The sequence below is a fragment of the Drosophila pseudoobscura genome, chromosome 4, assembly GCF_009870125.1.
Source record: "Drosophila pseudoobscura strain MV-25-SWS-2005 chromosome 4, UCI_Dpse_MV25, whole genome shotgun sequence".
In the NCBI taxonomy this organism is placed as follows: domain Eukaryota; kingdom Metazoa; phylum Arthropoda; class Insecta; order Diptera; family Drosophilidae; genus Drosophila; species Drosophila pseudoobscura.
The window spans coordinates 15345221-15357995 of NC_046681.1; the positions used below are offsets into that span (position 1 = coordinate 15345221).

Here is a 12775-nt window from a genome sequence, read left to right on the forward strand (position 1 = left end):
ACCAACACAGAAAGCATCATTGCCACAACAAGATGCTGATGCACCACACAACATCCACAACGTCCACGGCGACGATGACCAACTCGTCGTCATCGGCCACGCCCACACCAGGGTCGACCTCCTCCAACAACAGTGCCACACTCGAGACGCTGCACCACCAGCAGCAGCAGCAGCACCAGCAGCTGCAGCATCAACTGCAGCAGTTGCACACGAATGCGGCAAACAATTCGCGTCCCCCCTCGCGGGCGCCCTCGATTCTCGATAGCCCCACGCTGGCGCGTGTGGAGCGGGCTCGTCTCCGACTCGAGCAGCAGGAGCGTGAGAGGGAGCGAGAGAGGAGCAGCCAGAGGGGAGGCGACATCAATGGAGGGGGCATCGGTGGCGGTGGCGGTGGCAGCAGCACTGGAACGGGGAGCACGGCAACGACAATGAATCGTGAGGATAGCCTGGAGCGGAGCATATTGGATCCCAAGGTGAGGCAACGATCCTTTCCTTCTTCTTCTTCTTTCGAGATAAATTACAATTAAGATTTCCAGCATAAAGAACCAACTGCAAGTACAAGATACTCGCATATCTGTATCTGTGAATGGATCTCTCTTCGAAGGTATCGCTGAGAATTTAGAGAATCTTTGGTTGTATATTTATCACCTTATTTATGGAATATTTCGAAATCGAAACTGAATTCGAGAGGGGGAAAGCCTTGAAAGCTGGACGGAGGGGATCCCCAGAATGAAGATCTTTCTTCACCGAAATGATGACTGTTCAGCTGGGAAAATTCTTGTTAAATAGAACTGAGGAATGGATCATTGTTTAAAGATATCTTTAGATATTCCGAATGCCTCTCCGAAATCTACTACCCATCAGTCTAAGGGTTTTCCCTGTTAGATTTCTCTACAAATCAGTTATTAAATTACCTCCCGTTACCCACTTCCCTTCATCTTCCTTTATTTTCGTCTATAATCAGAACAAATGTCCCGCAAATTACTGAAAGCCTTGGCCTTCGACTAAGGAGCGCAGGGAGAGAGGATATTTCCTAAGCCAAATAAGCCCCAGACACACACACACACACACACACACAGGAGCCCCTCTTGACGGGAAGGCATTTTACTAATGGTTCAGCCGCTGGCCCTTGGACCACAGGCGCCACCCCTTGGTCTCTCCCTGGCCTTCCCTCAGGCAATAGGTGACTGTCCGTCCGATTTCGTCTGTCCCCCCGTCTGTGGGACTCTGTTCGTCCATGCCTCCGGAGGCTACTTCTACGACCTTCTTCTAGCATTATATGTAAATGCTTTTTATTCTGTTATTATTTTGTTAACGCTCTTATCTTTTCCACGTGGTTTTATCTTTGGCTGTGAATTGTGTGGCCATCATCTGGCCAGAAGCCCAAAGCCTCTTTATTTCTTTAAAGCTTACGAAAAGAGTGGACCCTCTGGCTCTGTGCTGGTGTTTTGCATACATGAAAAAGGGACAGAGTCCCCCCCAGAACCTGCCCTCTCTCCTGCTGAATGGCCAGGTAGCATTAGAGGCAGAACGAGAACCAGAAACAGAAGTTGCTCAGGTAAAAGAGGCCTAGGCATCGAGCTCGAACCTCCATGCCACCAGCTCATGGCTCAATGAGAACATAAACTCAGATAATGAATTGCGAAATATATCTATCTATTAGGCAGACGAGACAATAACAAAGATAGAACCGAACAGAACCGAACCGAACGGAACATGGAATTTAGATGGGATTTTGTTTTGGTTTTGGAACTCTTATCATTAGAGGGTTTTTACCTGTAAAACACGTGAAATTATTACATCATATAGGGTTTATCTAAGGAAGGTTTCGGGCTAACAAATTTATACAATTTCCTTTAAATGTTAGCCTTTCAAAGTTCTCCCGACAGAGATTTTCTTTGAAAAACTTCCATCTTAGATGCTCTAATAGTTTTTAGTGCTCTCTTTTCCCCACCAAAGAGGTTCCTTGGTTCCTTTTATCACATCATCAATTCTGTTTTTGGCCAAAAGCCAAACAGTCACAAGACTGATTACCTGATAGATGCAGTGCTTTAGAGCCATCCTGCGCCTCCTTTAGACGTAACAAATTGTACGTAACAGCTCTGGGGCCAAATTGCCTGCATAATTTCCCCACACAGCCTCCCCTTCCCCCCCTTCACCCCTTTCTGGGGGCACTACCCGTTCCCGTCGCCCAAAGGGAAACTGCAGCCAAAATATTGGCGCAGGATGTTTTTTGCTATCAATAAACTTGGAGTTTGGGCAGCTGCTAAATCTTGCAGGGGAACTTCTGGGAAGAAAATCAATAGAAAATGGAAAAATTGCAACACTTTTGGGTCATTCGTAGAGGTTTTTCGTTGGAGGAACGACTGCCGTAGTGCATTGAACCCCACGGAGCCACATCAAGTGCTCCAACCAAAGAGCGTCAGATTCAGAGTCAGCGGCTGCGGCAGCGGTAGAGCGTCATAATTAGTCACACTTAAAAAGGCAATGGCCCAAACAGTTGGTCTTGTGTTGGCCCGTTAGTTGGCCAAATGCGAAATATGAGGCGAGGCAAAGAGAAGGCTAAAACCGAAAAACAACCAGAGCCCGGCGGTAACCGGAGACACGACAAAAGACACGACACGAGAGAGTAGGAAGCGCCATGGCTCCACAAATGGGGGAAAGCAAACAGAAGGGGGAAAACAGACGGGGCCGAGGGGGTGGTACGTGCTGAGCTACGTGCCCCGCAAGCAGCCAGGCGGACTATGAGATACAATGTTTGACCCAAAGCAAGAAACGGAGGCGAAAGACCACGGGTCCAGTCCATCCTCTGGCGTTGCTTCGCTGCACTTGGCAGAAAGGGCCATCCGCCCGAGCCCGAGCCAGAGCCCGAGCATTTGGAGCAGAAAGATGGAGTTGCACTTGGCAAGAGCACGAGTGAAATCGGACGTACTCGTATATGTATCTTTTATCATTTCGCTCGGACATGGCGCATAAGCAATTTCCATAAATTGTAGGAGGACCACTCGTACGTCGCCTCGCACATTTCAATGTCAATTTATTTGCGCCGCTCGCAATTCAATTTAACGGCTCGCTCGCATTCCGCGAGTGCGAAATATTCTACAAAACAACAAAAAATTAAATGAAAAATACATATGTACACGGTGTTTTTTTTTTTGCATGGATGAATGCCCCCAGCCTTAGGAAAATGGTCAGAAAATGCGAGTGTTTTCAGAGTTCGAATAATGGTTCCAGTTGGGGTTTTGGATGAGTTGTGGCTGTGGTGCGATGCGGTTAATGGATGAGTCAGTGGAGGGACTCTGAGAGTTCTGTTGAAGAGGAATCTGTTGGGGTCGAGGGAAAAGTCCCACGAAAGATATTACTCATGCGATCATTTATGGATTGATTCATCGAATGGGAGCAGAAAATCAAAGAAAAGGTGTGTTTCCTGACTTTTCAACTGTTTTTCCCGGCTCAAAGACCCTAAAAAGTAAGTTGCAGGTGTTTCAAGGCTAAGGAAAACACCCTATATCTGGAATGGTATAAAGGGGTAGTATATGGTTGATCGATTAAAGACAATCCCCAAAAAACCCTGCCAAAAAGCGCCTAAATCAATAGAAAACTAATAGATTTCCCCCACTCCGATTCGTGCCTCAATTAGTCTCATAAATTAGCCCATAAATAGAATAAATAGCAACACTATCCACACAAAAATAGACCCCACGAAAACCTGGTAACCGATAAAGAAGGAATCAAATATCTGTGGGGCATGGGGTTAAGGCAGCCCAGTAATTTGAGTCTCGTTTTTTGGGGAATTGTCTGCTCGCACGCGAAAGACCAGCGAACCGACCCCCGAAAAAACAGAAAAATCGTGGAATAAATCGAGAGACGGCACACACACGTTTCGGGGAAATAGAGCAAACCCCACACACGCCCCTCCTACGGAAAAACTAAACACAGACGGGAAGGAAAATTAAGGAAAATGAAGGGGAAAATAAAAGACAGACAAAGACAAAGACAAAACACAAACGAAAAAGATGCAAAGACGACACGCAAGAAATGCGTAAAAATAAAAAGGAGAAGAATACAGAGAAAATCATTTCATTCCCCAACCAGCCAACCAGCCACCCACCACACACGCCCACACCCGCCCACCATCCCCCTGCTCGAACATTTTCATTCATAAAAGAGAGCGGGGAAAACTTTAGCGGAAAATATGCTCCACAATAAAATATACAAATAAATGGCTGGGCTTAATGCAAATAAAAGGGGGGATGTGGCGGCAGTAGGCTCAGCCCCCTCCTCGGAGGTCGTAGGTCGAGGGGGAGGGGGCGGGAGCGGTTACGCGAGGGAACAGCAAATGGCACACAGAAGTGCAATTTTTGTTTCGAGGGATCCCTGAAAAAGGGGGGCGGGGGCGGGAAGGGCGGCAAATCACAAATGCAAAAAGGAAATGCCAATGGAAAAATGTGTGTGTTTTCCAGTAAAACAAAAACAGGCAGGGGAATGGAGAAGTGGGGAAGGGGAAGTGTTTGCAGGGGGGGAGGGAAATGGCAGGCGCCAGCCTTAAAGCTAATTTTTGGGTTTATCTTTTTCGGTCTGAAAATTGCACTTAATATTTGTTTCGTTTTTATTTTATTTTTTTTTTTTGGGTTACTTTTGAAGGAGAGTCTGTTCTAAAAAGAGATCTATAAAGTATAAATATGCTTGAGGGGAATACAAAGTTTTGTGGCTATAATACCCTGGTTTTTGTGGTTGTGGATCGTTCTTTATACGCGTAACTCTTTCCACACTTATCAAAATCATACCACAATACTCTTTTCATAAAGCTCTCATAGAAAACATCCATCAAAATACAAATTTCATTAAACAAGGGCTCAAAACTATGCCAAATATGATCCAAAGCGAAGAACTAAAGCTGCCAAAGGAGCCTAGAAGTTAGATCTGAAAGAGTATCTTCACATTTGATCCCAAAACCTAGCTTCTGCTTATTGTATCTTTATCTCAAATTTTTAGCTCTTTAAAGCTCTTTAAAGAGCTTCTTCATATTCTCCCATCGGCTTGTGTCGGCTGTTCTTTTTGATGTTCTTGCGGCTGCTGTCTGCATCTCAATTTGGTTCTACGGTGTAAAGTGATATCTCATTTATGTTGGACTGTGTAAAGTGATATTTATTACAATTAAGCGGCTGCACAGTGACCCACTAAAGTCAACAGCCATCGCCAGCGCCGCACCGCCGCACCCCAACCGCCACCAGCCACTTGCCACAGCTGCAGTGGCTCTTCTCTCATTGCATTAAGTGCTGCATGGCGAGGGAGGTGGCATGAATGTAGAGCAGGGGATGCCTGAAGTATGGAAAGTGTTAAAGGTCAGCCGACCATCAGAGAGATGATCCCCAGAAATGTGTTACGCAGCAAATGGTTCAATTTGTTTTGGGGGGGGGGGTGGCCGCTCCAGCAAATTCCAGATATTTATCTATCGCATATTGTAGGAGCATCTAGGGAGAAACATATGGTGCATTTAGATCTGTTTAAAGTGCCTCGAAAATAGAGTATTTTTTCATAAATTTCAAACGCAAACAAAACTGTGAAAAAATTAGAGAAAATTTATCATAAAATATGAGAAAATGTATCCGAAAAATAAGGAAATATGGAATCTTTCTCCAATGAAATATAAACAGATAAAAACCATTTTAAACTTTTGTTTAGTGGCAATTTTCCGTGTTATTTTTAAGAATTTTCCACAAATTCTTCTCCCATTTTCTTGTACCACTTTCTAGTCGACAAATTTTAATGCAATTTTTCCACTAGATTTTCCCAGAACATCCGACCAACCGACAGTTACTTCTATAACCATTTGTGCAATGGCTTTCCCAGCTTTTCCACAGCTTCCACATTTTCCTCGACAGCAATTGCTGGCAGTGTTGTTGTTTTTCTGTGGAATTTAGCTAAAAGGGGGGCAGGGGCGGCCGGGGTGGAGAAATGTTTCTTAAGAAAAATCTCTCAAAAACAATGCAAACAATTTGCATATTACATCAACATGTTGCATGCCACACAGTCAAGATTGCAGTTTGTTGCAGTTGCTGCAGTTGCTGTTGCATATGCAATTGAGTTAAGCGCACTCCCGCGCTCCACCCGCCACTTGGAGTTAAACGAGGCATGCCACCAAACGAGGCAGATGCAGTCGAATGATGCACAGTGCTGCCGCTGCTGTGGCAAGCTGCATGCGTGAGTAAGGCAGGCATTTGTTTCCCAAACAGCAATGTGGGGGGTTGTCTGTTGCATGCACCACCTCTTGCCTCACTTAGGGCTTTGCTGCTGCTGCTGCTGCTGAAATCATCTTTAATATTGGTCCCATCTCTGAGGCTGGCTCTGGCATGGCACGCCCCTCTTTCATGCCCCTTTCTGCGTACTTGCAACACATTTATTCATACTTATTCATGCGCTCCTGCTCTTGCTCTTGCTCGTTTCATTTTTTTCCTTTTTTTTGTGTATAATTTCTTTATAATTGCCATTTCCCGTTTTAATGAATTGTTTATACGTTGAAAAGAGAGTCACAGCACAAAGGGGGTGGGGGGGATGGTGGGGCGGCCATGCAGGGGCCATGGGGGTCATGGCAACAGCGGAACAACAATACAAATACATGACCGTGCCCCATGCACCATGCCTACGTCAGTGGGGCACAACCTAAAACTGAAACCCAAACACAGATACGGATACAGCACACGCGTAGATACAGATACATGGATACATGGCTTTTGGAGGGGCCACAAATTGCTGGCCTGCCTGCCTGCCTGCTTGACCATTTTCATTGCTTCCGTTCCTTCAGCTGTTGTACACTTTTTCTAGAGGGTCTCACGCCTCTGAAGAGAGGTTTGCCATACTTTAGATACTTTAATGTATAGATACATTTATATTCGTTAAAGACCTGCAGGCGATGTCTCTTTCAAGACCTAAATTTCGATGCATTTCCGACTGAAACACAGCCCAAAAGCAAGCTCACTAGATCTGTGAGATCTTTAAAAGTATCTACATATCTCCTTCCTTATCTTAGGGTATGTTAGAGTATCTCCTTCTTCGGCTTCCATAGCCCCCTTCTTTTTCTACTTGTTTCTGCCTGCACTTTACTCTTTTCTTTTTTGGGAGGGTTGTTGCCTCGTTGTTGCAACCGTTTCTTGTTGTTGTTGTTGTGGCATGACAAACGGAAATTGTTTTCATTTGATTAGGGGGCGCACCACACTCGTTGCTCGTTGCTCGTTGCGTGTGCGCCACAAATGGGGAGTGAGGGGCGGTAGCCAGTGAGGGTTGTATCCATACGTTGGAGGATATGCCCCATAGAAGAGGCATCAGCTGCCCCTACCCAACCGCAAGGGCACGAACCTCTTAATGCATTTGAGCGACCGCATTGGGGATTTCCCCCTCGAACCCCATACCAGACCAAACCATAAATTGAGTTGATAAAAAGATAATGATGATGATGATAATGGGTATAGGGATGATTAAGGGGATTGCTGCTGCTGGGGGAGGGGGGGGATGGAAGGTGTGTTGTCCACAGCCTTGGCTTAATGGCTTTTTATGAGGTTTTAATAGGACAAAGGAGTGGCTGCAACTTGCACTGGCACTGCCACAGGGAGATGAGTAATGGGAGGAGAGTAATGCATTCCTACAAATCTCCAACTCTACTCCATGAGATCCTTCATTCTGCCCCCCCCAAAAACACTCTCTTTCCCAGTTTTCTGCCTGTCCCATGACTCAACTTGTGCACAGGAATGGATCGATTCCTATTAATAGTGTGCCTACCTCAACACCCAGTAGCCCTCTCATAAATTTTCTTCGGAATATGAATTCATTTGGCGAATCACAAATTAGTCAACCATCCCCTGCTATCGGTGCAAATTGTTATAATTGCTACGAAAGCTAATCAAAAACACCCGGGGCCGGCGTCTGCTAGTACACTGTTTATTTCGATTTCTGGTCTGTTCAGTTCTTATCTAGGAAATTCTTTAAATCACAGCGCCGTGGTGGCGGCAATGAGGAGCCAGACCGTTCGAATGGCCAGAATCGTTGACATCATACCCTGTAATAATCGGAGGGGGGGCCAGCGAGCAGGGGGGGAGGGACTTGAAGCACAGCCACAGGCACAAGGCAAATAAAATTAAAATGGTTAACGCGTGTGGCTTCTACACATAGTATGACATCATAGTTTTTTGAAAGGGCGAGAGTGTGGAGTGGAGGGGAGTGGCGTGGAGAGGAGAGGAGGGGCTGCAAGTGCTGAGTGGGTGCTAAGTGCGTGCGGCGTTTGTATGGATTTCTAGAGCCATAGACACCCCCGTCGGAGCAGCAGAAATTATGAGGGGGGAAGGGCATGAATCCATCTTCTTGGGACGGTGGAAAATCTGTTGTGGTAGGAAAACAATAAGGGAAAACTATAAAGTTCTTAAAGTGGAAATAAAAAACATTTTACATATACATATACAAATTTTACTATAGAATTAATATAGAAATTTTCGGGAAATATACAAATTTTAAATCCGAAAGATCTTTTCTTTTGATGTATTATTCGATTAACCGATAACCCTCACGATATAAACCCTATTTATACGATTTTTAAACCTAAAAGACTTCATAGAAAATGAATATTCATTGAAGACCCTACTTTAAATACCCCCTGATATATAAATGATGATTACTTCCACAATTATACCACATAAACCCTATATTTCTATGACAATTTCTATGATTTAAAATTCTTAAAAATTAAAAACGATTAAAAAACTACATATATATTTGTATTTTAGTTTTCGCAACAAATAAATTGGCAACAACAAAAATCTAATTGACAATAAATTCCATTTATTTCTGTTTTTTCGTACCTCCCCCCCACCCCAACCCACAACGACACAAACTCCGAAAACAAAAATATACTCAAATATACTCAAATCCTGCCCCTTGTTTCTACCTTTTCCCCCCACACAAAAACCACAACTACAATAAACTACAACCTGCCCCCGAATGAAAAACAAATGAAAAACTCCCATAAACGTCGACAAAAAAAAACAAAAAAAAAACAATTTAGAAAGAGACGGCGCCCTGGCATCAGATGTGGACGCATATGAAACGCCTATCGCACGCCTCCAAAGTCAATTCGACGAGCAGCCTGACGGCCCAGAAAACCGATGTGGGTGGATCCCCGCATCCCCGCCCGCATCTGCATCCACATCCACATCCCAATATGACGCCCACAGGGGGCGGCACGACAACAACAGCGGGCCAGGGAATGCCTGGGAAGTGCATTCTATTCCCGGACAGGACGTCCTCCCTGAAAAGCTCAATGTACACGCAACAGGTGTACTTCAGGCCCGATATGGTAGGAACACAATCCGTATCTTCTATATAGCTATAGACCTTAGATTCATACTGGCATGGTTTTGGATTTCGATTGGTTCATTGGCTCTCAAACAAATGTAGAAATGGCTGAATATTCGCTTTGATTTTTTGTTGAATTTCTTTTTGGCACCTTCCACAAATTCCCACAAATCTATTTTAAGCCTCTATTACGTTAATTAATGATCTTTTTTTTTTGGCTAATGGTTTTATGGATTTTTGATGATTTTTTTATTATACAATATTTTAAGCGTTCCTTTTTTGCCTGACTTTTATGCACCCCCTCCGAGGGAAAATCCTCTTCAAAGCTCAGCGTTGCATTAAATGCACAAGAAATATCGTATGAATGCAATAAACATAATCATAATAATAATAATCATAATCTTCATAAGCCAACGACATGGCAAATGCCAGGCAATTGACTTTTTTACCAAGGCAACCCCCCAACCCCCAATCCAACCCACGCCAGGCCAGGCCACGCACTCCCCTCGAAACTCTTGTGCAGCACAAAATCATAGAACCATAACTTGCAGCAGAGTGAAGCATGCAAAAGTTGGGGCTTTATGGCGGGGTTTAGCCATGCACTACAAGTACATGGCAGTAAATGTACAAGAGGAGTACAGTGGAGACTCCATACAATGAAAATTGTGGAGAGTTTGGATAGCAAGCCATTTAGAGATGGGAAACAGTGCAAGATTTCAAGTGAAAGACAGAAAATACAAAAGATAATAGAGGTGTTTGGTAGAGGTAGCATAGATAATCTCTGATCGAAAGAAAAAGACACTCCACAACAATCTACAAAGATCGAAGGCCCTTCCCTTCGAGTCTCTACTGTTGTCGTTGTACACTTATTTGATTCAACCACCCATAGCCATGGCTCCCCCTAGCAACAACAGCAGTTTCCCCCACTTTAAACATCAGTTTTCTATAGTTTAACCCCCACTTTAAATATATATAACCATACAACCCACCAAAAGGGTGACCAGAGCCACAGCACAACAAATTTTTGTTTGACATTTTGCATGGCATTTGATGGATAAAAACCTTAGCACAATATTTACCAGGCGATTACTTACAGCAGATGGCAGGGCAGGGGTAGGGGCAGGGGGAGGGGGGTAGCTAAATATTTAATGCCAGCTACGTGAGGCTGTCATAAATTTCAAGATAAATCAGCATCAGGGTCAGGAGTATCGTTTGGACAGTAGATGGAATGTAAGCCAAGAATCAGAGCCATCAGTAGGTGGGGGGAAAAGCGTGAAGTGGCGGGAAGGTGTGTGCTGTTGCCGCTGCCAAAGGTCGCAATATGCAAATTGCATTTTGGGATCGGATCGTTGATGTTTCATTGTCTCACCAGCTGACATTTCGGTTGAATCTATATCAGAGAATCCAGAAACAGAGGCGGAGGCTGAGGCCGAGGGATAGCCGGCAAACAAAGGAAAAACCGGCTAAAAGTTGAACCAAAGCCGGCCGCTTGCCGCTTTTTGTTGTGGCCAGAAACCTGTACAACCTCTGTTTTTTGCTGTGTCTGTTGTGTCTTTTTTTTTCAATATCAAGACACATTCGATGCTTCATTAACATAATTGATGCGCCATTGAATGGACTATGGGCCTCTGCTCTGCCGCTCTACGGCATGGAGTCTTCGTCTTGGAGTCTCATTATATTGTCTTCATGGCCCGTTTGTCGGGGCAGAGGCGAGGCAGAGCGAATCGCTGGACAGGTTTTCCTCCTCCGATCCATGCGCAACGATCTTGAACCGGTTTACAGTTTTTCAGTCTGTTACAAGCACAATCCCCACCCCACCCCACCACAGCACAACACAACTCCATCTCCAACTCCGAAGCGACTCCGAAGCGACTCCAAAGCGACTCCAAAGTGAATCCAAAGCGAAGCTCTCCAATACTGTCTGTGGCGATCTACTCTGTAATTTTCAATTTCATTTCATGATAGAAAAGGACAGCCTTTCCTCTCGTCTCATCTCCTCTAACACTGATTGATGCACAGAATGCCTCTGCCTAATGGGCTGTCCAAAAAGCTAAAGCTAAAACTTGGAAAATACAGGAAAAGTGTGCGGAAAATACTCAAGACGTTATCGAGTGGTCTAAGAGAGCTGTTTGTTGCTGTGTTTATCTAAGTGGGAAATTATTGTACGAGTATGATTGATAATGTGCGGCCTGGCAAATGAGAAATAAACGATACAAGTGGGTCATTGGTATAGGAAGTTATATATGGGACTTATTCACAAGTGATGACATCTGGATACATATAAAAGCTGTTATTAGTAGACGTTTTAGTAGATTTCTTAGTAAATAGTGGTTAATACTTACTTTTGGTAGGGTATATAATATTTTTGCGCTTCTGTCAATAATTAAAAAATATTATTATATATAACAATTCAGGGAAATACTGGTTTTCGAAATATGTATTTGATTCCATTCATAGTTTTTCTGTGCAAAATTCTATAGATGTGGGGTTAATGAAGATATAGACAAATACTCGTTTTCGAAATATGTTTTCATTCAGAGTTTCGGCATAAAATCGGTTTAAAAGTTGGATTACATTTTTCAGAATTAAATTTTGAGAAATACAGGTTTTTATTGATCATTCATTCATCAACGATTCATTCGATTATTGCACTTCTAACATAAATACCTCCTATAATGATCTTTAAAAAACTGGAAATCATTCGAGAATCCCTAAAATTATGGCTTTCGTGACAGATCTTTCAAGATCCCAGCTTCATTGTCGTAAGAATCTCAAGAACAAAGGTCCAAATGCCTTTGAATAAACCCTTTATGGATGTTAGATTTCTTTCAGCTAAGAGCAAACCTAAAAGAAAACCTGAATAAAGAATTAAGAATTCTTCTTTGGGCTCTTAGATGAAGGGCTCTCTTGTCCGCCGTGGCGGACAGCACGCATGTGCTGTAAATTGCTTATGTAATTATACAACAATTTGGCTCCAAAGGCAGCCCTAGACCCCCTCCAGCCCCTGCATCAAATATGCGAAAAAGAATATGGAAACTCCATGTGGAGACTGGACTATTAATTATGGCATCGGCTGGGGCTGTGTCTGCTGGCATCAGCTGCTAAAAGTTAATGAAATTTTTGCGGTTCGAGGCATTTGGCTTACATAAAGCGATGGCTAAAGCGATATCAATCAAAAGTCCCTCCTTTTTTTGCTATTACATGATTCGATTTATAGAGCACGAGGGGGAGACCCAGAGGAAAAGAGGGAGAAAAGAAAAGGCCCCTAAAGGCAAACAAGTTTCAGGCGCTTCAGAGGCAAAGACTCCGCAGGCCGCAAGGAAGATAAATGGCAGACAAAGGAGTGGAGTAGCAAAGGAGTGGGAAAGAGGGAATAATATCCCCATAATGCAGTCACCGCATCAGCACAAAAAAAGTCTATATAAAAGGCAAT

At 43.9% G+C, this 12775-nt stretch overlaps 1 protein-coding gene across 4 annotated transcripts in view; it reads left to right on the plus strand.

Moving 5' to 3' along the window:
• The first annotated feature begins 2 nt into the window (after nt 1–2).
• The window catches only part of LOC4816150 (uncharacterized), a 38869-nt gene continuing 26096 nt past the window's right edge, over nt 3–12775 (plus strand). For 3 of the 4 annotated variants that reach the window (XM_033379417.1, XM_033379418.1, XM_001355803.4), the window contains exons 1-2: nt 3–473; nt 9053–9343. In XM_033379417.1, the coding sequence (XP_033235308.1) occupies nt 33–473; nt 9053–9343 (732 nt within the window). In that variant the 5' untranslated portion in view covers nt 3–32. The remainder of the gene's footprint in view (nt 474–9052; nt 9344–12775) is intronic. The other variant, XM_033379419.1, reaches the window with a different exon arrangement.